General features: G+C 37.1%; 1 protein-coding gene across 1 annotated transcript; it reads right to left on the bottom strand.

The window, feature by feature from the left end:
* Window positions 1-989: 989 nt before the first annotated feature.
* LOC125273097 lies at window positions 990-22,115 on the bottom strand. Its single transcript, XM_048198365.1, has 13 exons — window positions 21,808-22,115; window positions 21,317-21,643; window positions 20,909-21,058; window positions 12,038-12,128; window positions 11,878-11,920; window positions 11,488-11,565; window positions 8,606-8,620; window positions 5,074-5,230; window positions 3,974-4,282; window positions 3,683-3,793; window positions 2,593-2,682; window positions 2,386-2,423; window positions 990-2,134 (listed from the first exon to the last, which is right to left on the bottom strand). Exons 1-13 carry the CDS (start codon window positions 21,845-21,847, stop codon window positions 2,057-2,059), a joined length of 1,527 nt encoding a protein of 508 aa, XP_048054322.1. The 5' UTR covers window positions 21,848-22,115; the 3' UTR covers window positions 990-2,056.
* Between the last annotated feature and the right edge of the window lie 4,992 nt (window positions 22,116-27,107).

Below are 27,107 nucleotides of genomic sequence, written 5' to 3'. Positions count from 1 at the left end.
TTTAGCAGGATATACAGCTACATATACAGCAGAAATAGATCCTCAGTATAGTACTATAATCAACATTTTTCACAATTAGTTAATCGTGACAGCTGTAGGCCCTAATAACAAAAACATGGCAAAGTTTTCGCAGTGGGGGTTTAATCTCTAACTGCCTGGCAGCACCAGTTCCACATGTAAGACTGATTTCAAATGGAAAGATGTCAGCCAATCACAGCAGTGGGCGTTTACACTGAAGTCTCACAGCAGACACGCCCCTTACAACGCAGCGTACAAATCAGAGGGCTAAAATCAGGGTTGAAAATAGTCTTTAATGTCTAAATTATGACAATTTTTTATGTAAAAAAAAAAAAAAAAAATCATACTAACATTATAAGTTAATCTCAAGAAACACTATGAAATAATAATAAAAAAATGCAGTTCATGACCCCTTTAATGACTACAGACATACAAAAATATATGCTTCGCTTGCAATCGAGAATAACATGATTTTATTTGTCCATTAAAGTATCTCATGAGACAAAAAAGAAAACATTTACATGTATTATATGATCCATATTTCCAAATGTAAAACTAATGATAATTACAATAAAAACAAATAATCAAGTCATATGAATCTGATCTTTCTGAACTCTAAAGACAATACAAGATTGATTATATTATATTATATTATATTATATTATATTATATTATATTATATTATATTATATTATGTAACCCTTTTGTTAACCCTAGGGGTTAATTTGAATACTTTTTTTCACATAAGAAAACCTGGATTCCCGGCAATTGAATAGTGAATTTGGCCGGTATTTTTCTCTTTAAATGATGATAATCATAAATTAACTTTTCCCCTATACCGATTAGAAAAAAAAAAAATATATATATAGTGTACTAAAATTTATTAAACTAAATTCTTTGTAGTATCCCAAAAATCAGTACCTTGTTAAATAAGTTAACTTGCCAAACTTAATAAAACAACACAATGCAACTTTTTAAGGAGAAAAGGAATAACAGAGATTTATTTATTTACATTAAGATAATTCCCACACTCCATTTTCTCCAGAGTCACTTAAATCAGTAAAGAAAATGTACACACTTCTCTTAACATCAATTAAACACTTCAAAAAAAAAATAATAAAACCTGTGTTTAACAACATTCAAGCTCTTTCAGTTCAATATTACGAGTCAGTGACGCAGTCAAATATACACGAGTCAGTGACGCAGTCAAATATACTGTTCGTTTCGTTACCGTTGGGGCCCAGCTCGTTGGTGCACATTAACAACTGACGAATTCAATGTAATTCACATTCAACAGCCTTAATGATGAATTCACTTACATCCATCCGATGAAATTGAAGCAATGTTGAGATTACATACGCCACGAACACTGTTTCCCATCACGAGCAGTCACGAACACACGATGAATCCAGTAGATCCACGTCCCACGACGATCCACACGATCTGTCCAACATGTGATGAATCCACGAATGTCCAATAACTTTCTCAGTTATTGTTCCGAACTTGAAACATCACTAGCTGTTAAGCCCTAGTCACTCTCATACACGACTCGGGAAAAAAACTAATAAATGGAATAATGAAATACACTTTAAATAAAGAATAGAAACAAAACGAGCACCGTTTCTGTACACTTTGGGCCTAATATTTCAAAGAAATATATGAAGTCTCCAAAATGACGCACTTCTAACACACGAACTTTCTATCAGCCTTCTCTTGCCATGTGCGATGCTCCTCCTCCTCTTCTTCCGTACGTAACTCACGTCATGATGTAACATTAAAGCTCAACAGTCATTGGCCAGCAACATAACACTTGCATTAAACAATTTCTGACTGGACATAAAAATACAGTTACATATTTTGAAATAAAAATTAAAACAAAATACATTTTGACTCATGTTATTTCTCAACATGAATCATATTCAAATAGACATTTTAGGGGTCCCTACATTATATTATATTATATTATATTATATTATATTAAACTCATTGTGTTTAGGAGTTCATGATGGAGTGCTGGATTCTCATATAGCATAATAGTTTATGAACCACGGCTGTAAAATACAGTTGTAATTGTGTCTCTGTCCTCTGGGTCACAGTGACGTTCAGCATCTTTGATCTACAGTCACAGGAAACAAGAGATAGTTAATAGAAAATAAATCTGTTTAAAGTTTTAACACATAACTATAATAATTCACACACGCTGATTGAGATCTAATGTCTGAAGATCACTGCCATCAGTCTCTGTTTCAGTGTCATTACAGTGTTGAGAAAGAAATAAAATCCGTTTCAGTGAATCTGCTAACACAATTACTGCTGTAAATCTCGAGTTCAATAAATAACCATAATCATCAGTTTCTGATCACTCACCTGTTCATAAAACACTGGATTAAACTCTTCCAGCAGACCTGTGAAATAGATCAATGTTAGATACTCACTACTTCAGTTATCTTATAGTTCATAATTATAAGATCCGTTACTGTCATTCAAATTCCAACTCTAGGCAATCTTCAGTCATTTGTTGTATGCCAAAAATGCTGAAACATCAGAAAAAAATGGCTTTATGTAAAATATTACCTTTATTTTTCTTTTTATTTCTCATAGCCACTATAATCACTGGAACTGCTATCAGGAGTAAAACTAAATCCTCCACAGTGACAATAATCACTGAAAAACACAAGAGGAAACAAGCAAAAGAATCAGAATAGAAACCGGTTTACAGAATGATTACAGTAAATGAAAGACTTGTATGGAAAAAAGAAGGATGTGAGGATTATTGAAATTTATGTTGCCAATGACAACCATCAGTCACTTACTGTTCTGATGACAGTGTGATTTAAAGGGTTAGTTCACCCAAAAATGAAAATAATGTCACCCTCATGTCATTCTACACCTGTAACACAATCTTCAGAACACAAATTAAGATATTTTTGATGAAATCCGAGAGGTATATGACTCATCCATAGACAGCAATATAATCAACACTTTCAAAAACAAAACAAAAATAATGACTTTATTCAACAATATCTTCTCTTCTGTGTTATTCTCATATGTCGTTTACGTCCAGCACTTCCATGTTTACGTCAGAACGTCGGCTCAGTATTGGCCTGCTCCTGCGTCAGCATAACACATGCTGATCATATGATCAGATTCAGCCAATACTGAGCCGGCGTTCTGATGTAGAACCTGGATCCACTGGACGTAAACGACATATGAGAATAACACAGAAGAGAAGATATTGTTGAATAAAATTGTTATTTTTGTTTAGTTTTTGAGCACAAAAAGTATTCTCGTCTCTTTATAACATTAAGGTTGAACCACTGCAGTCACATGACTATTTTAACGATGTCTTTAGTACATTTCTGGACCTTGAATGAAGGTAATTACATTTCTTGGGAGGATAAAAACACCTTGAATTTTATAAAAAAACTATTTTGTGTTCTGAAAAAGAATGAAGGTCTTACAGGTGTAGAACAACATGAGGGTGAGTAATTAATTACATAATTTGAATTTTTGGGTGAACTAACTCACTTATGCATGTGAGAGAATTAATAGTGCAGTGAATGTGTGTGATGTGTGTCAGGTTAAGACGTCAGCATTAAATGACAGTCATGGCGAATATTGAATGAAATATATTACTTAGAGAGATGAAGATCAGAAGATGAACCTGTTGAAGAGCTGATCTGATGGTCTGTGATCGTGATGCTGCTGGATTGTGGGTTTGTGTCTGATGTTCTCAGATAGGGCGGCGTGTTTGAAAATGAGCTGATAGTTTGATCTGAAGGGGAATAAAGACTGAGCTGTTATACTGACACATTAATGAACATAATCATGGGTTTATGTGAAGAGAAACTTGAGCTGGAAGATTAATATTAAATACCAGGCACCTGAGCGCAAGGTGAAGGTCATAAACATGAATGATGAAGCAGATTGTTGTTTAATAATGAACATCAGGCACCTCTGATCACGTTTAGTAGGATTTCTTTATAGTCTCTCCATCCAGCTCCACAGCCGTATATTCCAGCATCTTCCATCTTCAGATCACTGATGGTCACTGTAAATGATCTGGTCTGACGATCATCTCGCAATGAGAATCTGGGTGAGGTCTTTTTCCCATGAGATTGTAGAAAAAGGACACGGTGTCTGTAAGGTCCTTTGTAGAAGTATTTGTATAATGTTTCATATCCTCTTGGATAAGGACACTTAATGAGCACTTGTCCTCCCTCCTTTCCTATCACTGTAATGTCCACAGACAGTGACCTGATCACTGTACACACACACACACACACACACACACACATCAGCATACTAATAAGCCATAACATTACATAATAAATATCTTTAGAAGAGATCTTGAGCACCCAACAGCAAAAACACACAAACTGTCAGTGGGAACTTCAATTTCTTCATCAGTTCAGTTCAGAAAATCAGTCTGAAACTCTCAGTCAGGGCTGCCGCTGCCAACTTTTGAGTTTAGCTTGGAGTGAGAATTATGAATAGGGGCGGGAGGATTTGATTCATAAGCTTGCGATTCAATTCTGATCTTGAGTCAATATTGATTAATTTAGCTAAATATCAGGGTTTTTTCTCAAGAAAACAAATCTCTCTTAACTAATGAGCTAATGCTGTGACCATATACAGGAAAACTTGTCATTTGGTATTATTATCAAAGTGGACCTATTGTGCAAAATTCACTTTTACATGGTGTTTGAACACTAATGTGTCCACCCACTCATTTTTCAATCCCCATAAATCATAAGCAGTGTCACAGAATAAACAGTTCCCTTGCAATACTACACGAATACTGCGTCGTTCATCTTATTAATTAATATTAATTATTAATAAGACAAAATGCAATGGGGAAAACTCTTTTTTTTTGTGATTCTGAAGCCTTTATACAACCACGCAGTGTTAACTGCATGGCCATTGGTTTGTTAAGTTAAAGTAAACGAATTTGAAACCAATGACATCACAAAATCCCAGAGCCAATGGTGAGTGAGCCTGCTCGAGCCAGCCAAAAGGGGCGGGGCATCGGGCTTTATAACCATGTCAAATCACCATGGCAAATCGATTCATTCTCCTTCAGCAACACAGATATGATCTCTTCAATTGATCTACGAGACTTGAAGCCACCTTCACCTGCAAGCAGCTGGAATTCGCCGCTGATCAGACGCAGCTTATATCTTAACCCTAAATCCTCAGTGTTCAATGAACACTGCTCATTGTGCACACTAGAGAGTGTCAGAGTAACACTGAAGCAGTGTTGAAGTTAATGAGATAATTAAGTGATTAACTAAAGGACTGAGCATTAGTGATGAACACCTGCTGTTAACAAGCAGAAGGACAGAAGAGATAACAAGAAGACCCTTGACTTTATAACATTAGTTTTCTCTGGTTGTTGTAATTGTATGCTTAAAAGGCACATTTGTCATGGTAAAAAAAAGCCAAAAGAAGTGAGATGTGATGAAGAGATAAGATAAATCTGCAACATAAGATCTAGTAAAGAAAGCTAACATTAAGCCAAGAGCCATCTAAAGAAAACACAATGATCACCATAATAGTGACTTAAAATGAAACATTTTCAATGAAACATCCAAACCTCAATAAGAACTTCTGTAGACTTTTGACACAAATAAAGTTAAACTGGTCACTAATAAGTGAAGCTGGTAATGAATGTCTTTTTTATTTTCAGTTGATTTCATCTAAGGTTTTATTATTATTATTATTATTATTTTGTTTTGTTTTGTTTTTTTTGCTTAGTTTTTTTTTTTTTGGGGGGGGGGGGGGTATTCACAGTTACAGGTTTTTATGTTATTTTATATTATATATGTACATTGTCTATTTTTGAAAAAAAAATGATTATATTAAGTATATTAAGTATTAAAAAATACAAATCACTAAAACTAAAAGAGAAATTAAATAATTTTTTTTAAAGATTTTAGAATTAAAGATCAGAACTCACCCATCAGTATGAACACAAAGGCTGTTTGTGAGAAGCTCATTCCTCTGGTCACATCATTTCTCTTAAAGTTCAAGTATTCAGTATCTCCAAATGTCTCTTCTATCAGAGAACTGAAATATAAATGTCTGTTTGATTCTCATCTCTCGTGATGAAAGTCAAACAACTGAGCCAACATACATTGTCTTTGTGTGCGTTTGATGTTGAGGGGCAATGTGTGTGAAAATGCATCTCTGTGAAACTCAGGAAATGAGCTCAGCTCTGAACTTTAATACTACACACTGACCACAAGCAGTTTTGTCTGTGCAGCGAAGCTTCTTTTTTCCTTTCAGTATTTTATTTTTTTCTTTACAGTATTTTTATTTATTTATTTTGTATTGTGTCGTAATAGAATGCAAACCAAAAGGAATTTGGACAATTAATATATATATATATATATAAAAAAAAAAAAAAAAACTTTCATGACACACGAGAGCTTTATAACAGAATGGATAATGCATCCTTCATAAAACCTATTCCTTTCTTTGTGAATAAATGTATTAGGTAGAACACAGGCAAAGAACTTCCTTCAGTGTGATTAAAGACTACAGGGGGTTTCAGCAACCGATTCATCTCCACACTGACCTCTTATGGACAACCCTACAACCCTCAGGACGTGAGCTACGGACGGGGCTTACGCCAAAGAACTTTATCTTGTGATATTTCGCTTGCTTATTGGTAATAAATATCATTGTTCCGATATCTTGCCTCCCGAGTCTTTCTAATTTCTTCATCAGTTCAGTTTAGAGAATCAGTCTGAAACTCTCAGAAGTTATTCTGACTTTTTCCATGTGGTGTTCGATGAGAAAACGCCTCTCAGATTTGACCAGGAAATGATCTGTGAATTCATAAACCACAACCTGTTTCCTGTCCTCTGTGTTTCTGTTCTGACTTTAACATGTTTGAGTGCTTTCTCCTCCCTTTATACTATAAAATTATTATCTTTTTAATATTTCTGATGCAGTGAGATCCAGTCAGAAAAGTGATGAATCAAAAATGATTTTATGGCAACACTTTACAATAAGATATATTAGTTAACATTAGTTAACTACTTTAGTTAACATGAGCTAATAATGAACTGCACTTCTACAGCATTTATTAGTCTTTGTTAATGTTAATTTCAACATTCATTAATACATTATTAAAATCAAGAGTTGTATTTGTAAACATTAGTTAATGCACTGTGAACTAACATGAACAATGAACTTCTGTATTTATATTAACTAACGTTAACAAAGATTAACAAACACAGTAACAAATGTATTGCTCATGGTTAGTTCATGTTAGATAATACATTAACTAATGTTTAACTAATGCACCTTATTGTAAAGTGTTACCGATTTTATTTATAAGTAAATAATAAAATGCATAATAAAAACAATTAAAGGTGCTTTAAGCGATCCTGGGTGGAGTAACTTCCTGCTGATGTTCGAAGTGTTGTCAAACAAAACAGAGGCTAGCTAGCTATAAAGACAACTTTATAATGTCATTTCACAGTAAAACAAGAATAGTAAATGACTGTAATGTCAGCAGCATTTTGCTGATGATTAACAGTAATGCATAAGAAAATGACCCAACATGCATTAATTTCACTGTAAATTTCTGACTAAAGTAATTTATTGTAAAATAATACTCTTTAATTCTTTAAATTACCATTTAACAGTGCATCACTGATACTGGCCTTCACTCATGAAATGATGCCATCAAACAAATATTTACAATATACTGTCTTTAAGTTGTTTATACATTGATTTGAGTAGAGTAACAGTGAAATTATTACAATATAAAAATATTAAAAACTCACAACAATGTTTTTAATTGTGATTAACTACAGAAAAATATGTTATTAATTAGTGATTTTTTTTATTGATTGACAGCACTACTGCAAACATTTTTAAAATGCCAAGGAAGGTACATTTATTTATTTTGAATATTTCATACACAATGTTAATTCAAAGTGCTTTACATAAAAAAAGGAAACAAATACATAAGAATTAAAAGATAAAATTCATTAAAACAGTTCAGTAAATACAGTGTAATCAGTTAATAAAAATAGAAATAGCAATAAAAGTAGATAATAAAAATTGATGTAAAATAAAATTTTAAATAAAAAGAGGATACATAAATAAAATAAAGTGCAATCAGTTCAGACATAGCATAGTGCTCATTCAGTCATGCACAGCTAAACAGATGTGCTTTGAGTCTGGATATAATGTGGCTACTGTTTGGAGCACATCTGATCTCTTCTGGAAGCTGGTTCCAACTATGTGAGCCACAACAGCTAAAAGCAGACTCTCCTTGTTTAGATCAAATTGTTGGTATTTCTAACTGATGTGATCCTATTGATCTGAGTGATCTGTTAGGTTTATATTCTATGAGCATATCTGCAGTCCTAAGCCACTGAGTGATTTATAAACAAGTAACAGTACTTAAAAATCAATTCTAAATGCATCTGGAAGCCAGTGGAAGAACCTGAGGACTGGCATGATGTGTTCATATTTTCTGGTTCTGCTCAGAATCCTGGCAGCAGTGTTCTGTACGAGCTGCAGCTGTCTTATGGTCTTTTTGGGAAGACCAGTGAGGAGTCCATTAAAATAATCCACCCTGCTGGGGATGAAAGCATGAACAAGTTTCTCTAAGCCTTGACTGGAGACAAAGCATCTAATTCTTGCAATATTTTTGAGATGATAATATGCTGATTTAGTTAATGTCTTTACAAGGCTACTGAAACTCAGGTCTGACTCTAAAATCACACCAAGATTCCTGACTTTATTTTTTGTTGTTTGACCTCTAGAGTGAAGGTATGCGTTCACCTTGAGAACATCTTTTTTTTTTTCCAAATGCAATGACTTCAGTTTTGTCTTTGTTTAACTTAAGATAGTTTTGGCACATCTAATTTTTAATTTCATCAATGCATTAGCACAGGGAGTCAATGGGGCTGTAGTCGTTAGGTGATAGGGCTAGGTAAATCTGGGTTCCATTTGCATAGTTGTGATGTACATGAATAAAGCCAATGCTAAAATGGTACAAATAATCTTTCTCTCAGATTTTAAAAATGTGATTACTTTTAAAATTGACTGTATAGTATAGCTTGAAAAGACTGAATGTAAGGACTGTTTAATATCTATTGAGTAATAGCAATGACAGTTTCTTCTTGAGAGCACTTGAGGTCCCAGCCAACATAATTTTGTTATAAGAACGTTCTCTAAATATTCAGTGTTGGTTCTGGGAACGTAAAGTTTTCGTTCTACAGGAACACATTTTATAAGGTATAATCTTCTTCAAACATTCTTTCAACTTCATTTTGATCTAAAATTCAACATTGTAGGAACATTGATTTGTAACATTCCAAGAACATGAAAATGTTCAGTTTCCTTAATGTTAGTAGAATGTTATTTAAAGGTTAGTTTGATGTTCCTGAAACATTCTATCAATCATTCAAACACCTGCTGTGAACAAACACTGAAAGAAAGAGAAATAAGAACACAAACTACAACTTTCTTCAGCCACAGCCTTAGATGAACTAAAGATAAAAGACATGAAATCTCTGAAGATCTGATTCAGCAACTCCACAAACAGCATTACCAGCTTCACTTATTACTAGCCAGACTGACTTTATTTCTGTCACACATCTACAGAAGTTCTTACTGAGAACTAACAGAAGTTTAGATGTTGATGTCTTATTGAAAATGTTTTGTTTGAGGTCGCCATCATGGAGATCGGTGTTTGCTTTAGTTGAGCTCTTCACCCTTGAATTTTGTTGAGGTGCTTCTTATTCAGCAATTGCAGATGTTTTCAGAAAACATTTCTGCATTGATAAAGCAGATCAACATGTTTGTCTGTTTTAACCCTCAGGGGTCTGAGGCTGATTTGGGGCCTGGAGAAGTTTTGACATGCCCTGACATTTGTGCTTTTTTCAGTTGTTCATAAACATATTAATGGAAAAAGTGTCATTACACTGTATTCAGCACAAACTAGGCTACAATAATATGTGAGGAACATGTATGTACATGTTTGTGTTTTTGAAGGAATAACGTTTATGCGTGGTTATTGAAAAAACAAAAAACTTAAGTCACTGAAATAAAGCCAAAAAATATATATTAAATCTGTGTTCACAAGACTTCTGGGTATTGGAGGTTGTAGCCTAGAGTTTTTGCTTAAAAATTATGTAAAAATTATCATTCCTACTCCTTCATATAAAACAATAGAGAGATTTAAATTTTCTAAAACATATTTGGTCAAGAAACACAGTATGCGTGGAGGCGTGAATCCTCATGAATAATGGGTGATTCTCACCTGAGAAGACAAAAGAATCACATAAAGAGCTCTAATGACCTGCATAAATAATGAGCTCTTTCAGTCAGGTAGGCTGTGAAAAAACCCTCTGTTGATCATGTCTCAAGCTCATCATAATGTAAATCAAACATACAGAAAAAACAGCAATACTGTGAAATATTGTTACAATTTAAAATAATGGTATTCTATTATTAAAATATAATGCATTTCTATGATACAAAGTGTCTGAACAATTATGTTACCTCTATGGCATTTCATATAGGCTTTTAGCTTAAAAGCATGCACATTTGGAGAAATATTGATGGATTCTCATATGTTTTTCAATTTTCTATACAGAGGAGTAATATTTATTCAGGTTTTACTGTCATCACTGTGAGCGCTGGATACTGTGTTTTCAATTCATACTTGCAGCCGGAGGGCGCTCTGTGCACCTTTAGTCCACAAATGCCTGCTAAAGAAGAATAGGCAATCTAGGAACTAACCGAACAAACAGAGGCCAGAGATCGCTAACTATGGCTATTCAAAACACTTTTTAAGACAATAAATACACGATTGAGATGATGTATGCATGTATTGACTGAATTTGCATCTGAATAGCATTTGCAGATAATGAGCTGAATCACGGACTTCTGACATGGCTCTCTTTTCATACAGATTACATAAACAAAGAATATTTGTTTTCGATTTGACTTACACAATTTAAAACCTGACATTTCAACGTTTCTTTAGACATAAGTCTAATTTTTTTGTGATTAGTATTCACTAAATTACAGTTCATTTTCTGAGAACTATCAGATTGGACTTCGTTCAGAGGGAGACGAGAGATCACGCATCATGTTAGTTTTCTTTATTTTGCAAAAAGCACAACATTTTGTTTTTACTCTGAGTGTACACAAATAAAAGAAGATAATCCACAGATTAAAATGGTGTATAATTCTTAATTGTATGTGCAACATTGACGGAGTATTTTGAGTCTCTTTCACACTGGTAAGAAAAAAAAAACGTGGTGGTATCGCCGGCGATACCTCAGACCTCAGAGTGTTAAACCTAAACTAGACATAATCTGTAAACTTGTCCCTCAAATCTGATTGGTTGATTTGAATGTTGTTCCAGGATCAACAAAAACATTGACCCAGGAACATGCTGAACTCAGCAAAATCAGGTTATGCTTCACTTACTGTGAGTGTACCATAAGGGTCAGAAGATCTGGACCTGAGGTCAAGAGCTGCATATGTGCCTGCACTGGGATCAACGTTCTACAGGGAAACAGAGAAAAATACTTACTATACAAAAAAAAAGGGATTTAAAACATTGTGAGTTCATGTCTCAATCATTGTCTGTCAGTTTGGTATGAGATGTTTGAGCAGTCTGATTATTTCCCAACATATGATGTGATATGACTTGAACACAAGTTGGACCTGCCATAAAAAAAATCTAAATCTAAATATATATATATATATATATATATATATATATATATATATATATATATATATATATATATATATAATAAGCTAATTTTATTCTTTTAATAGTATTTTTCTGTGATTTTTCTTTGATCATCTCACCTCATACTCATTTATAGATCTTCTGTTTATCCTTTTCTTCTGACTGTCAAAAACACAAACAAGTAATTTCAATGTTTCATATACAATTAATAATCAAATATCTTTATGAATTAGTTTGAAAATATATTTATGTACTCTTTATTGATATATTTTTATTTACATTGTAAATATGATGATGATGATGATGATGAACAATAATCCTCCTGATGCCACTGCGATCACAATCACATTCCTACCAGCACCATGATGAACTGAAAGAGGAAGATCATCATGATTAACTCTCCAAACTGATGAATGATGTGAAGATACAGGAGTGTGTTAATAAAAGCTTCACCTGTGACAGTTACAGCGTCTGATCTCTGAGATCCATGTTCAGAATCAGAATCAGAATCAGAAAGAGCTTTATTGCCAGGTATGTTGTTTACACATACTAGGAATTTGTTTTAGTGACAGAAGCTCCACAGTGCAACAGAGTAACAGCGACAAGACAAGACACATATTAAAAAGAATAAAATAATAATATACAAATTTACAAGATAGACAAAGTGCAAAAAAAGCAAAAGACAATATATATTATAGACAATTGTATGTACAATTATGTGTGCAAATTGAGATAGAAATAAGTGTTTTAAGTAAATAATGTGTAATAGTGTTATGTGTTCCCTGTTTGTCAAGTGTTCATGAGATTGATTGCTTGAGGGAAGAAACTGTTCCTGTGTCTGGTCGTTCTGGTGCTCAGGGCTCTGTAGCGTCGACCGGATGGCAACAGTTCAAAGAGGGAGTGTGCTGGATGTGAGGGGTCCAGAGTGATCTTCTTTGCCCTTTTTCTCACTCTGGATAAGTACAGTTCTTGGAGAGTGGGGAGGGTTGATTCCAATGATGCCAATGATTCGCTCAGCAGACCGGACTACCCTCTGTAGTCTTCTGAGGTCAGATTTGGTAGCTGAGCTGAAGGATGGATTCGATGATGGCAGAGTAGAACTGTTTCAGCAGCTCCTGTGGTAGGTTGAACTTCCTCAGCTGGTGAAGGAAGTACAACCTCTGCTGGGCCTTTTTCACAATGGACTCGATGTGGTTGTCCCACTTCAGGTCCTGGGAGATGGTGGTGCCCAGAAACCTGAATGACTCCACTGCTGCCACAGTGCTGTTCATGATGGTGAGTGGGGGAAGAGCAGGGGGGTTTCTCCTGAAGTCCACGATCATCTCCACTGTCTTGAGCGTCTTGAGCTCCAGGTTGTTAAGACTGCACCAGACAGCCAGCTGTAAGCAGACTCGTCAGCGTCCTGGATGAGGCCGATCAGTGTGGTGTCATCCGCAAACTTCAGGAGCTTGACAGAGGGGTCTTTAGAGGTGCAGTCGTTGGTGTAGAGGGAGAAGAGCAGTGGGGAGAGGACACAGCCCTGAGGGGCACCGGTGCTGATGGTGAGGGTGCTGGATGAGAATTTTCCCAGCCTCACTAGCTGCTGCCTGTCTGTCAGGAAGCTGGTGATCCACTGACAGACAGAGGTGGGCACGGAGAGCTGAGTTAGTTTAGGCTGGAGGAGTGATGGGACGATGGTGTTAAAAGCAGAGCTGAAGTCCACAAACAGGATCCTCACATAAGTCCCTGGTCTGTCCAGATGCTAGAGAACATAATGCAGTCCCATATTGACTGCATCATCCACAGACCTGTTTGCTCGGTAAGCAAACTGCAGGGGGCCCAGTAAGGGTCCAGTGATGTCCTTCAGATAAGCTAGAACCAGGCTTTCAAATGACTTCATGGCCACAGACGTTAGAGCCACAGGTCTGTAGTCATTTAGTCCAGTAATTTTGGGTTTCTTTGGGACGGGGATGATGGTGGAGCGTTTGAAGCATGATGGGTCTTCGCACAGCTCCAGTGATCTGTTGAAGATCTGTGTGAAGATGGGGGCCAGCTGGTCAGCGCAGGTTTTCAGACAGGCTGGTGAAACGCTGTCTGGGCCTGGTGCCTTTCTTCTCTTGTTCTTTCTGAAGACCTGGCGCACGTCATCTTCACTGAACTGAAGTGGAGGAGTGGGGGAGACGGGAGTTGATGGAGGTGTGAATGGTGATTTTTCAAACCTGCAATAAAACCCATTCAGATCGTCTGCCAGTTGTTGATTCTCCACAGAGCTGGGGGATGGTGTCTTGTAGTTGGTGATAACTTTCAGACCTTTCCACACTGAAGCTGTGTCATTAGAAGAGAACTGATTCCGAAGTTTATCAGACTAATTCCTCTTTGCCACTCTGATCTCCTTTTCCAGTGTGTATTTGGTCTGTTTGTACAAGACTCTGTCCCCATTTCTGCGAGCATCTTCTTTGGCCTGACGGAGCTGGCTGAGTTTTGCAGTGAACCAGGGATTGTCGTTGTTGTAAGATAAATGAGTCTTTGTAGGAATGCACAGATCCTCACAGAAACTGATATATGAAGTTACAGTCTCTGTGAGCTCGTCCAGATTGGTGGCAGCAGCTTCAAAAACACTCCAATCAGTCCATTCGAAACAGGCTTGTAAAGCCCATTGATTGTTGATGTTGATTGTGAGCCTGATGCTGCGTTCACACCAAACGCGTCTGGGGCATCTGATTTACATGTAAACGCGCGTCTAGATGTCCTGCGGCATGAATCAAGCGTCTAGTGCGAATTGGCCGTTGATGTGCGAATTGAGCGTTCACGTGTCTGACGCACGAATGGAGTGTCTGACGCCCTAGGTGCCAGAGTTGAAAAATCTGAATTTTGGCGAAAGTTCGCGCCGCATTAACCAATCAGGTAGTGACGTAGCGAGCTGAGGCAGAAATCGGAAACAACAATGGAGGACAAAATCATCGTCGCTGTACATTTTCATACTTTTATAGAAAATGATGATCTGGTAAGTTATAAAAAATGGTCTTTACTCAATTTGAGCTATATATATATAGATAATAGGGGTGACCCTGAATAGTCAACGATTCGAATCTTCGATAGGAGGAGCCTGATTCGACTACCAATCTCACAGTCGAATCGTCGCAGAGGTGTTATGAAACGAGATATGGGGGCGCTCAATATCTGATTTTACATAGATATACCGGTTCTTTCCCAATAGGTAAGTATACAGCCTATTATGTTAATACTATAAATAAAAATGTGAAAAGAAAGAAGCTTTTAATAAATATTTTTTTTTAATGTGCGTGAATAAATCCAACCTGTGACCAATTTAAGTTTCACTTCCATGATCCGTGACCGGCAGATGAGCATCTTTACGGCAGGGATTAAATCTTCAACAATGTCTGGGATAAAGTGTAGAATTGGATGCACTTTGAAATGGTAAAAGATGTTTAAAAAAACGTATGATGCAAGTTGTGCCAAAAGCTCATGTCCTAGAACTCAACAACGACAAACACTGTGGCGTGCTTCTGCCGGACTGTCATCGAGCTGACTATAGCGCGCTATTTGAAAAGACTCAAACGGACACAGGCAGATCGCGTGAAAGACTGGATTTTTGTCTCTCAATCAGGTAGGGTAGCTACAAGTGATTTCAAACTATTCCAGCCGCTTGTAATTTGATTTTTGGATGCTGTTAATGTTTAGCTAAAAAGACTGCCACTCCAGTTTAGCGTTTATTGTCTCTGCAGTTAAAAAGACAAGTTGACAATTCTATCTATACGTTCGTTGTTTTAATAATTTCTTTAATTTTAATTTATTTATTGATCACTCTATTATTAATTGAACTACTTCTGGCTTGTGTTTTGAATATATGTTCCCCTGCATTTTGCAGTTTGACTTGATCATATTTCATTTTTTTAATTAGGCTATTTTCATTTATTTGAACGGTATGTTCTGTTCTAATTCAATTCTGTAAATTAATGTTTGATAAAAAAAATTACAGGCTAATTTTTTTAAATTAAATTAATACTTTTTTTTGTTTGTTTTTGGTGCATCAATGTTGAGCTGTAGATTAGTTAAAGCTTGCTCGCACAGACAATTTAGCCGATGTAATTTGATTTGCCGACATATGAAATGTACGGTACAGTCCAAAAGTTTGGAACCACTAAGATTTTTTATGTTTTTAAAAGAAGTTTCGTCTGCTCACCAAGGCTACATTTATTTAATTAAAAATACAGTAAAAACAGTAATATTGTGAAATATTATTACAATTTAAAATAACTGTTTTCTATTTGAATATATTTCACAAAGTAATTTATTCCTGTTATGCAAAGCTGAATTTTCAGCATCATTACTCCAGTCTTCAGTGTCACATGATCCTTCAGAAATCATTCTAATATGCTGATCTGCTGCTCAAGAAACATTTAATGTGTACAATTGTACAAAATATTTGTGTACAATATATTTTTTCAGGATTATTTGATGAATAGAAAGTTCAAAAGAACAGTGTTTATCTGAAATCTAATCTTTTGTAACATTATAAATGTCTTTACTGCCACTTTTGATTGATTTAATGCATCCTTGCTGAATAAAAGTATTCATTTAATTTATTTTCAAAAAAATAAAAATAAAAATTCTTACTGACCCCAAACTTTTGAACGGTAGTGTATAATGCTACAGAAGCTTTGTATTTCAGATAAATGCTGTTCTTTTGAACTTTCTATTCATCAAGGAATCCTGAAAAAAAAAAGTACACAACTGTTTTCAACATTGAAAATAATCATAAATGTTTATTGAGCAGCAAATCAGCATATTAGAATGATTTCTGAAGGATCATGTGACACTGAAGACTGGAGTAACGATGCTGAAAATTCAGCTTTGCATCACAGGAATAAATTACTTTGTCAAATATATTTAAATAGTACACAGTTATTTTAAATTGTAATAATATTTCACAATATTACTGTTTTTTTACTGTATTTTTAATTAAATAAATGTAGCCTTGGTGAGCAGACGAAACTTCTTTTAAAAACATTAAAAATCTTAGTGGTTCCAAACTTTTGGACTGTACTGTATATCTATCTGCAGTGTGGCCTTTCTGCAGTTATTATATATATATATATATATATATATATATATATATATATATATATATATATATATATATATATATATTTTAAAGTTTATTTATCCAAAATGTTTTTATTCATTTTCTTCTATATCTTTGAGAGTGTTCTGTACATCGTGGCTGTGAATGTTTATCCAGATTGCCTTTCATTTGTTTAAAAAAGATAAAATCATTGTCAGTTTCGACTATCACTTGACAGGCAGTTTGATTGGTTTATAAGATGTTTCTCTGTGCTGTGTGTGAAAGAAAATAAAAGATGTCTTAAGCCGCGGGTAGATTATAGCCAGGCCTACTTCATTTTCCGTGTCCCGCTCCATCTCGTGCACAGTTCAGCGCGCGAACATTTCAAAGTCCGTGCGCACTCTCTAGTGGACTGCTGTTTTTCAAGACCCCCCCCCCCCCCCCTTATGATTTGACTATCAGTCGAATATAGGCAATCTGATTCGAATCGGATTCGACTATGTAAATCCGTAGTCGAGGACACCCCTAATATATATATATAGCTCTTGCGTGAATCACGCTGCATCATTCGCCTGAATCACATCATTCGCGCGAATCGCGCCGCAGGATGTCTATTCACGTCTTTGCATTGGCTTAACATGTAAATCACTCGCGCTTAACACTTCAATCGCATCTGGTGTGAACGCGCCATTAAAGAAAAGCATCGCAAGCATCTTTTGCTTTTCTGTGAGTCATCCTGTCTTGTGACTGGAAAAGCAAATGCTGCCAGACATTGGATTTCTGTCGGATTTCTACAACTGCAATGAAAGCACATGCGATGCTGTTGCTGAGTAGGTCACGTCGGCAGCTCAACCAATAAGATTAGTAAAAGTATCGTCATGACTCTATGATACATATCGTAACATTTTTGCATCACGAAATATCGTACTGCGATATTTCGTTACACCCCTACTAAATAGACAATAAAGAGCAATAATAATTCACTGCACTGAATAGGATGTATGATACAATGACATGCGCACAGTTTAACTTAATTAAAAATTAATGCGTTTAGTTCTATATAATTTATCATTTTAATAAGAGAACGACACCAATAAACTTGGGGTAATCATAAAAAAATGTTTTATTCATTAATTGTAGTGATGGCAGTGCAGTGCAGCATGTTAGTTTGTTTGTTTGTTTTTTCATTTCATTTTTGCCACACATAATCACAGTTCAGATCTGATAGTCTTATGATAAGCCTTTCCTTCTTTTTGTATGTGAAATCAAACCTATGAGATTTTGTACACATTATTTGTAGTTCTGCAATGTCTCGTTAGACACAATGTAATCTTCACCACATTAATAATTAACAAAAATAAACATTCTATAAAGTTATGCAGTGGATAAAAGTGCAGAGCTGAGGGTGAAGTTATGCTCTAAACATTATTTGTGTTTGTTTTATCATTTGACAGATGGGAACATGGAGATAATGGCCACTGGAGATGAGGAGCCACAGGCCATGATGCTGGACTCCAGCACTGATACTAGCACTGATGACTGAAAAATATTAAAAAATAACAAACAGCTCATCCCCTTTTCTGCAAAGAAAGACTGAATGTAGGAAACAGGATGTTAGCTAAGGTTTGAGTAGATTAAGTAGATACGTTTTGTTTTTCATAATTTACAGTTCAAGTTGCTTTGCCCCTACAATGACATGGTAGAGACTTGTTTGATTAGTGCTGCCAGTGCAGCATGTTTATTTTATTTTGTTGTTTTGTTTTTGTTTTATGTAATGTTAATTGAAGTAAAGTTTGATACAACATGATTAGACTGTTCAGATCTGATGCCCTAGTGAACAATGGGTTTGTATAAATATATTGTTAATAAACAACTTGCTCTAATATCCTGTCTGTAGTGTTGCTTCTATTGTAGTTCATAGTCTGGTATTAACTTCTCATTTTAAACAGTAAATATCTGGCATATAATTAATGGATGGCTGTATGTTTTCTGTTGATAGCTTATAGACTTTCAACTGTTATCAAATGTTTTTCACTTTAATTGGATAGTCCTAAAATATATCTACAAATGCTTAGTTAAGAATGTCTAGTGATGATCTTCTGAATGTAAACTTTAGACTAGTTGACAAGCAACAGATGCACAACCAATGTTTAGTTGACTATCAACAGATAATAAACTAGTGATCTTGATAAAAATGAAATGGTTAAATAATTATTAATTTGATGCATTTGAGACCCTTAAGTAAGGATGATATAATATGCTCTTGATCATATGTTGACATGACTGTAGACTTTCAACTGACAGATTGATTTTGAGTAGTTGGTAGACAACTTAGAGGATGGTAACAATCTACGGAAAGTCAGCTGACTGTTAGTTAACAACCTGTTGCGAAATAAATACTGACAGTCAGCATGTACTTTTTGTAAAATCTATAGATTAGAAATTAAAATGTGCCTTATAATCTACAGGCAGTTAGCTGAATGTATGTTACTTGTCTGTTGAAACAATGTTGTTGAATGTCAACTGATGCACTGTCGACATGCTACTATATGAGTACTGATAACTAGTAGAGTGTCAACAGATGGACTATCAAAATAAAGTGTTACCCAGAGGTTTAGTAAAAGTCAATGACTGGTAGACTTTGATATTTTATTGAAAATCTGTTATGTAAATTTGAAAAACAACCGGGTAAATTTTACCCCGTGGTGGTTCTAGTGTTAAACCCTGATTTATCCAAATGGAAAATCCCCCATTTAAAAAGCAACTGTAAGTAAATGTGTGTGTGTGTGTGTGTGATTCATATCTAAATCTGACCTTGCTGTTAAAGTCCTAATTGTGTAACTCTTGTTTCTCTTCCTACACCACACCATCAGCGTCATGAAGAAGATGATCACCATGATGACTAACCCAACACTGATGTATATGACAGACCCTGAATGTGAGACGTGACCTGTAACACACATTTAAGCTGCGCACACACTTAACGATTGTAAGGCCGATTATGAATGTAAATTGACACTTATTGTAGAAGAGGAAAGTCAACTGCGCCATCTCCTGGACACTCTTAGGCATTTAGGTTAACAAGCATCCAGGCCACCATAGTTATCACACACCGATCACGCGAAGGGACAGCCAATCACACCACTGCATTGTAGGGTGACTGTTTAAATAGAACCGTTAGTTTTGCTTGTGCTCAGTCAGAAAGAGATGGTTTGTGTGTTTTTCTGCAGATTCCTGTCGAAGTTGTGTGCGTTAATGACCAAAAGTGTTTATTAAGTAAGTGTTTATTACATGCTAATGTTGGTTAATGAAGTTTTGATGGATGAACTCGCGGTTCAGTTAGTCTCTTGTCATGTGAAAAGTGATAATACTTTTCAGTTTTATGGACGTCGCCATCTTTAATATTACGTTGATCACTGTCGTCATGGTTACTAGTAAGAGAATACAGGCTCTCGCCAAAGTCCCTTTAAGACAAGTCATTTCACTCGGCGGCCATCTTTGAAACGCCTCTCCGGCATCCTGGGCATCATGCAATCTCTTTGAATGGGGAAACATCAAATTCTCCAAAACTGTTCGCCAACCTTATGATTAAATTTCATATTTGAAATCACCAATGAAAACAACAACCGGCTCATAAATTTAGTTTCTAAACGCTCGAATCATGACAAAAAAACTGTATTTTTCAGGCTGGATCAAGCTAATGCGCATGTGCAGACCTAAATGTGCGTCTCTTTGGAGGCGTGTGTCTGACTGTTTCTATAGAAACCGGTGATTATAACGGCCGCTTAAGTGACGCGATGACTTTACCAGTTTGCGATTATTTAGAAGGCGGGACTTATTCCGCCATATTGCGCGTTACACTTTCTCCCATTCAAAACAATACGAGTGACGCGTCTTGTTATTCTATAGTCTTTGCTCTCGCTGCACGTTCATACAGACAGTGTTCCAAACGTTACTGAAAGTTGCTGTGTGAACGAGACATTTCGAGACTCACACCTGTTAGTAAATACAGTTGTCAATCCCAAAAAAATGACAGTGTGAACATGGCCTAAGAGTTATAAAGAGCGGCAGACAGATGAACTGACCTGTTTGACCTAGGTGATTCATGCTGGTGGATTGTAGATTCAGTTCTGTTGTTCTGAAATATGTTGATGCTGATGATGTTGATGATGATGATGATGATGTTGGTTTCTTTGAAAAAGGTCTGATGGTTGAAACCTCAGGAGGCTTTTCATCTGATGAATGACAGGAATTAAACGTAAAATAAATAAACATTTATCTGTTCTATTGTCTTCTGTAGAGCTGCTTTATAGCTGAAAATGAAGCAATGTTATAATTGATTAACTTTGCAACAATGAAACTGTTATTTTCCTGTTTATTACTGTGAAGCTTTGAAATAATATTGTGATCTTATTTTATTTAATGACCATTGGCCTGTTCCCTTGTAGTTCATTTCTACTGCAGCTACACTTCTAATAAATATAATCACTTACCCGGTTTAACCAGCAACAAAATCTCTGAATAGACATCAGTTAAAGGCAAACTCCTCTTCACAGCACACCAGTATTGTCCTTCATCCTCTGTTCTCAGATCAGTGATGGTGACGGTGAAAACTCTGTTCTTCTTGTCGTCAGTCAGAGAGAATCTCTCGTCTTTAGCTGGAGATCCTGATTCAACCATGATGTTTTTATTTCCAATCGTACACTCTCCTTTACAAAAATACTTTGAATTTGATTCAGATCCAGGTTTATATGAGCATCTGATCTCAACTCTCTCTCCTCTGTGTCCTGTAACTGTATCTGGAGCTCCTACAACAACAGCTGAAACACAAATATCATTATATAGAGCTGTTATGTGTGAGCAAGAGACATCAGCAGGCCAGAATAATAACTTACAAATATCATTCATATGAGTCTGATGATCATGTGATAATCAAGAGATCATGTCAAACTGTGTGTAAAAGAGCTCAGAGTCTCAAACTCACCTGTACAGATGCTGGAAAAGAGCAGCAGAACATCCCACATGATCAACTTTGACAAGAGTTTCTCTAAAATAAAACACCAAACTCTGTGTGTCAAACGTTACTGTCGCTCTCTTCCGTACTGAGTGAACAATGTGGCGTCAGCAACTGATATTAACATTTCCTTCCCCTTCTGTATCTCTAACCACATCAGCTCTACAGGACATCATAGAAGAGCACATTTACTCTGACAAACTGAACATGCTTTGCTTACATACTGATCTAAACAGCTCAATACTTAGTTTCATTATATATGAATGTTATTTTTATCAAAATCAAAAATAAAGGCAGGAACACACCAAACCGACGGTCGGCCATTGGGTGTTGGTTGTGTGTCAGGGCAACTTTGGACTATTGGACACAGACGCTGCTGAAGTGAGCCAACTACTAGGGCCCTGTCCCAAATGGCACACTCCGGACTTGTGGACTTCCTCAGAGTCCACACTTTGGTGACGTCATGAAGTGCAGACCTATAGTGCCCTTGTCACGAGTCCACGAGGGCGCATTGAGAGGTATTTTTGGGACAGACTCGATCGTCACGCCGGAAATAACGGTCTGGTTGTTTTTTGACAGGAGCTGCAGGTTCGGGGATAATATTTAGCATCAAGAACAGGTTTCTTTTCTTTTGCAAAATATTATGTCCATGTCAACTGCACAGCCTGCTTTGGTTTATGCCACCTGGGCATTAGACAATATATACATGCTTATTTAAATAATGTATACAGTTGTAATAATACATAATGTTCCATTTGAACTAAGATTACAATTTTAACACATGATAAACATGTGCGTGAGTTTCAGATGAATTTACAGGTTTAAATATAAATACTAGGTTTACATATGACTCAGTAAAGTCCTGACATTCGGTTCTATTTATTTAATGACTCATAATGCGATCGTATTATTCAATTTTATTATTTTTATTTTTATTTTTATTATTATTTTTGAGATATCAACCACTGGTCGATGACCATAATGTTTGTATAAACTGTAGGTAACAACTGGTAAAATGTACACCTAGGTCATAAAAACCGTAATGATACTTAAATATTTTCTTCTCAGCCATGTCATCAATTGCTCTTGAGCGAAATCTCCTCCCCTCCGTTGTCTGATTGGCATTTCGCAAGGATTCCTGGGTAGTTAAGGTGTGCGGAGCCTGCATCTATGCGGGCTTCGCGGAAGACCGCTTCAAGGGTACAAAGGGGGCGCTGCTGAGCACACTTCAGAGCGTTAAAATGCTGAATGGGACGGCCTACGGACTCGTAGACTCGACGAGCACGCGCAATTTAAGTCCACGAGACCGAAAGTCCACATGAAGTGCGCCATTTGGGACAGGGCCTAGTTCTTCGGCGTCGGCTTGGTGTGTTCAGGTGTTACAATATATTCGGTTCCTGAAATATTCTGTTCCACTGGGTGGCGCTTACGCGAATATTCATGATATCCTCCTTTTGTGGGCGTGTCCTTGAGACAACGCGCAAGCGAATGGAACTGAAAATATTAGTACACGCTCCTCAAATCGCATCGGTTTAATGGATTATTTCGAAAAGGTAATAAAATATTCCTTTGGAATATAAACCCTTAGTTTTGATGACAGTCTTCATGCCAACAGCTACTTAAAGAATGTTATTTTTGTTTAAAATATTATAATTATGATTGGAAATTATAGTTTAGTTTCATTTTATTTAAAGTTTGACAAGGCAGGATATTGCAGCACAAAACCCTGAAATGTGTCAAACATAACTGTGACGAGCAGGGCGGGCGAGAGCCGTGAGGGAACGGCGCGAGGCCGGTGGCGCGAGTGATAATGAGCATCACCTGCGAGGCGCGCCGGCCTCGAGTCTCTCACGGAGGAGCTCCGGAGGCATAAAAGGAGGAGCGACGACCGTGAAGGACGAGAGAGGACCAGGCCTGGACATTATGTTATGTTTTATTATGTTTGTGTGGCCGGCAGACGTTCGCGAGGGTCTGCCAGCATTACTTCCGTTTTGTTCTTTGTTTATTTTATATTAAAGTTTGGTTGAATGTTCGCCGGTTCCCGCCTCCTTCTTCCCGTATCTACTAACCGTGTTACATTGGTGCCGAAACCCGGGAGGAAGGAGGGACATGCTGTCGGAGAGCCCTCGCTGCTGAGGGGGAGTGTGAAGACCGCGGGAGGCTGCCCGAGGCGGTGGTGCTGGAGCCTAGTGACAGGTGGGACGGAGAGCTCGAGGCCGTGCCCCTGGGACGAGGTGGGGTGGCTGCCATCCAAGAGGGAGCGGAGGAGTCACCGTGGGCCGGAGCCTGCTGCCGTCCGCCATAAAGGGGAGGAGCAGGGAACGGGGGACTCGCTGCCGGCTGCCCTCAGTCCGGAGGAGCCATCGCCGGCCGCCAGGAGGCGGTCGAGGATCGGGCCGTCCACCGAGCGTCCAGTGCCACCGCATGGCACCGCGAGGAAGAGCCTCCCGGCTGGCTGAGGACCGAGCGGCAGTGTGTCGGGGAACCGGACCAAGATTTTTTTTTTTTTTTTTTTTTTTTTTTTTTTAACATTCAACCAAACTTTAATATAAAATAAACAAAGAACAAAACGAAAGTAATGCCGGCAGACCCTCGCGGACGTCTGCCGGCCACACAAACATAATAAAACATAACATAATGTCCAGGCCTGGTCCTCTCTCGTCCTTCACGGTCATCGCTCCTCCTTTTATGCCTCCGGAGCTCCTCCGTGAGAGACTCGAGGCCGGCGCGCCTCGCAGGTGATGCTCATTATCACTCGCGCCACCGGCCTCGCGCCGTTCCCTCACGGCTCTCGCCCGCCCTGCTCGTCACAATAACATACTCAAACAACCTTATGTACCTGATTTAAAACAATTTCAAAAGCAGTCAAATAAAATAATTCTGATAATAATATAATTTATTTCTGAGGTAATACAGCACAGATACACAGAAAAAATAGACAGCTAATTTACAAGATGACGTTATACTTGTTATTATCACCAATGTCATAATATGGTTTTGTTTTGCATTTGTGATGTTTCCACATTATTCTCATCATCTTGTAAAGTCACTGTCTGTTTCAGGCTGGATGTGGCTCTGGCAGTGTGTGATCCGGACATCCATGAAGGCTGTTCCCAAGTGTCAAGGCCCTGTTTTAATATTTACCTCAGAAGCTCACATTTTGCATTGCTTCTTTTCACACATTGTTTTGAATTTTTAAATGTCTTTTCAATTTGAGTTACATTCATAGAGTAATAACTTCTGTACTTGTTAACATTTAATGAATTAAAGCTGCTGTAGGGAGTTTTTAGAAAACATTGACTTAGCCTGAAAATTTGAACAAGCACAACTCACAGGTCACTCCCCCTTGCTCTATGCTGCGCTACAGCCCTCCCTCCACAGCTCCTCCCCCATCACAACGGAGCCTGCCGTGAACGCGCAGGCTAGTAAGCAAGGCGGGCCACCGATGACGGCGAATAAACAGTTATGGCACATTCACTGGTACAGACGAAACATCAACAATATGATTTACATTGACTATGGCCTGCTCATACTTTGACTGCAAACTTGGTCCTCAAAACATTACGTATTTTGCAATACATGTAATGTAACTATATGACGTTGCACTATTTCTATAAGTAATAAATAGCTAGTAAGATAATATAACGGTAACTAACGTTACAGTATGCAAGTAATTATTCTATCGATATGTAATGCTAAATAAGGTTTGCTAGTACATTATTTCAGCAACACGACAAGCCAGTGAATTAGTAGGTTTCAATAGTTGCTTTGCACAGTGTGTGACATTTTATCTGTATGTTATGCGGCTAGAGTTTTGACACTGAGTCAATGGGCTTTGACGAGGAAATTACACCCACAGCGACTTCGAGGAGTCAACGGGCGGGGAGAAGAGGAAGCATCAGGCAGGGGACAGGCAGGCCTGTTTTGAAATTATCTTAGTTGTATAGCTCTTATAAAATGAAACAAATCAAGAAGGGATACTTACTTGTCAAGCAGAAATGTGGCTAACTCTGCATCGGTTTTTAATCCTTTCAGGACACGTAGCACTTGGGTAAAGTTGGTTTTATATTTGCACATTCGGACATCCGTATTCAATAGCCTTGTTAATCACACTACATTGGACATTCAGTGGACATTCACAAGTAAATATGCCATTAAAACAATACTTGCCTATTTTGATCGACTGTGAAAAATGTTGTAAGTTGACAATCGTTGGTTGTCAATATCATGTTGCTGCTTAAAATTCGCAAACATTAATTTATTGCACATTTATTGGAAAGTCTGAATTTATCAGAAGTCCGAATGTGCGAATATAAAACCAACTTTACCTAAGTACACGTAGCTCCCTCCACCTCGGAAAAGCCGCTCCGATATTCACCCTCGTTTTATTTCGGGCTCTGTCTAATTCTTTCTTTTTGCCTTTTTTATCATCATCATCTGTCTTTTTCCGTTTACCTGTCTTTATTTTATGAGCAGGTGCCACTCAAGGAATTGGCAGTTTGGATTGTTTTTCCGCCATAAGCAAAGCTGCGGCACACCGGTAATCTTGAATTTGACGCCTGTACGCGCTGGCGCTCTGCATGAGAGGGGTGTGATCAGCACGCATGCGAGCTTGATTGACACTGCTAAGACACTCCTTCTGGCTCTGATTGGTTGTTTCTTACCGGGAGCGGTGTATTTCTGCAAATGGCAATAGGACCACTGGGAGGAGCCAGAGGAGCTTGATTTTTTCACAGATTATCTGTCTCAAATTCTACTGTCAGGACATAATGACAGGTTTAACAAATATGTAAAAAAGACATTTTTACAAAAGTTACCTACTGCAGCTTTAAGTATGACACTTAAGGCATGATTTCCCCTTAACTAAAGGAATGACTTTAGTGTTTCACAACAGCAACCCACGTTTTGCTGTTATGAAATTCTACTGTTGCCATGGACACATTATTTGTTAATACCGATCGCGACATGTTTTCACAGAAAACAACTAACGATGGATAAGGAAAACAATAAATAAAACCAAATATAAAAGAGAAAGACCAGACAAGAAACTCACATTGATAGTTTACTCAAAATTGAGATTTCTGCCATCATTCACTCACCCTCATGTCATTCCAAAACCATAAGACATATATTTGAATAACAAATAAAGATATTGTTAATATTCTCTCATCATTTATTTATGTCCATTCATTGAAAGACATCCATATGAATAAGGCAGTTTCGGAAGTTTGAAAGTGCGCGCAAGCCTAAAAACCAATCAGGTTTGTTCA

Source organism: Megalobrama amblycephala, linkage group LG7 (genome assembly GCF_018812025.1).
Source record: "Megalobrama amblycephala isolate DHTTF-2021 linkage group LG7, ASM1881202v1, whole genome shotgun sequence".
In the NCBI taxonomy this organism is placed as follows: Eukaryota; Metazoa; Chordata; class Actinopteri; order Cypriniformes; family Xenocyprididae; genus Megalobrama; species Megalobrama amblycephala.
This window is presented reverse-complemented; position numbering and strand designations above follow the sequence as displayed.

Coding starts and splice junctions, on each gene's coding strand:
- LOC125273097 (XM_048198365.1), bottom strand. CDS start 21,847: ATGTGGGATGTTCTGCTGCTCTTTTCCAGCATCTGTACAG. Junction 21,644..21,807: donor CTTTTCCAGCATCTGTACAG/GTGAGTTTGAGA, acceptor TTTGTGTTTCAG/CTGTTGTTGTAGGAGCTCCA. Junction 11,566..11,877: donor GATCTATAAATGAGTATGAG/GTGAGATGATCA, acceptor GTTTCCCTGTAG/AACGTTGATCCCAGTGCAGG.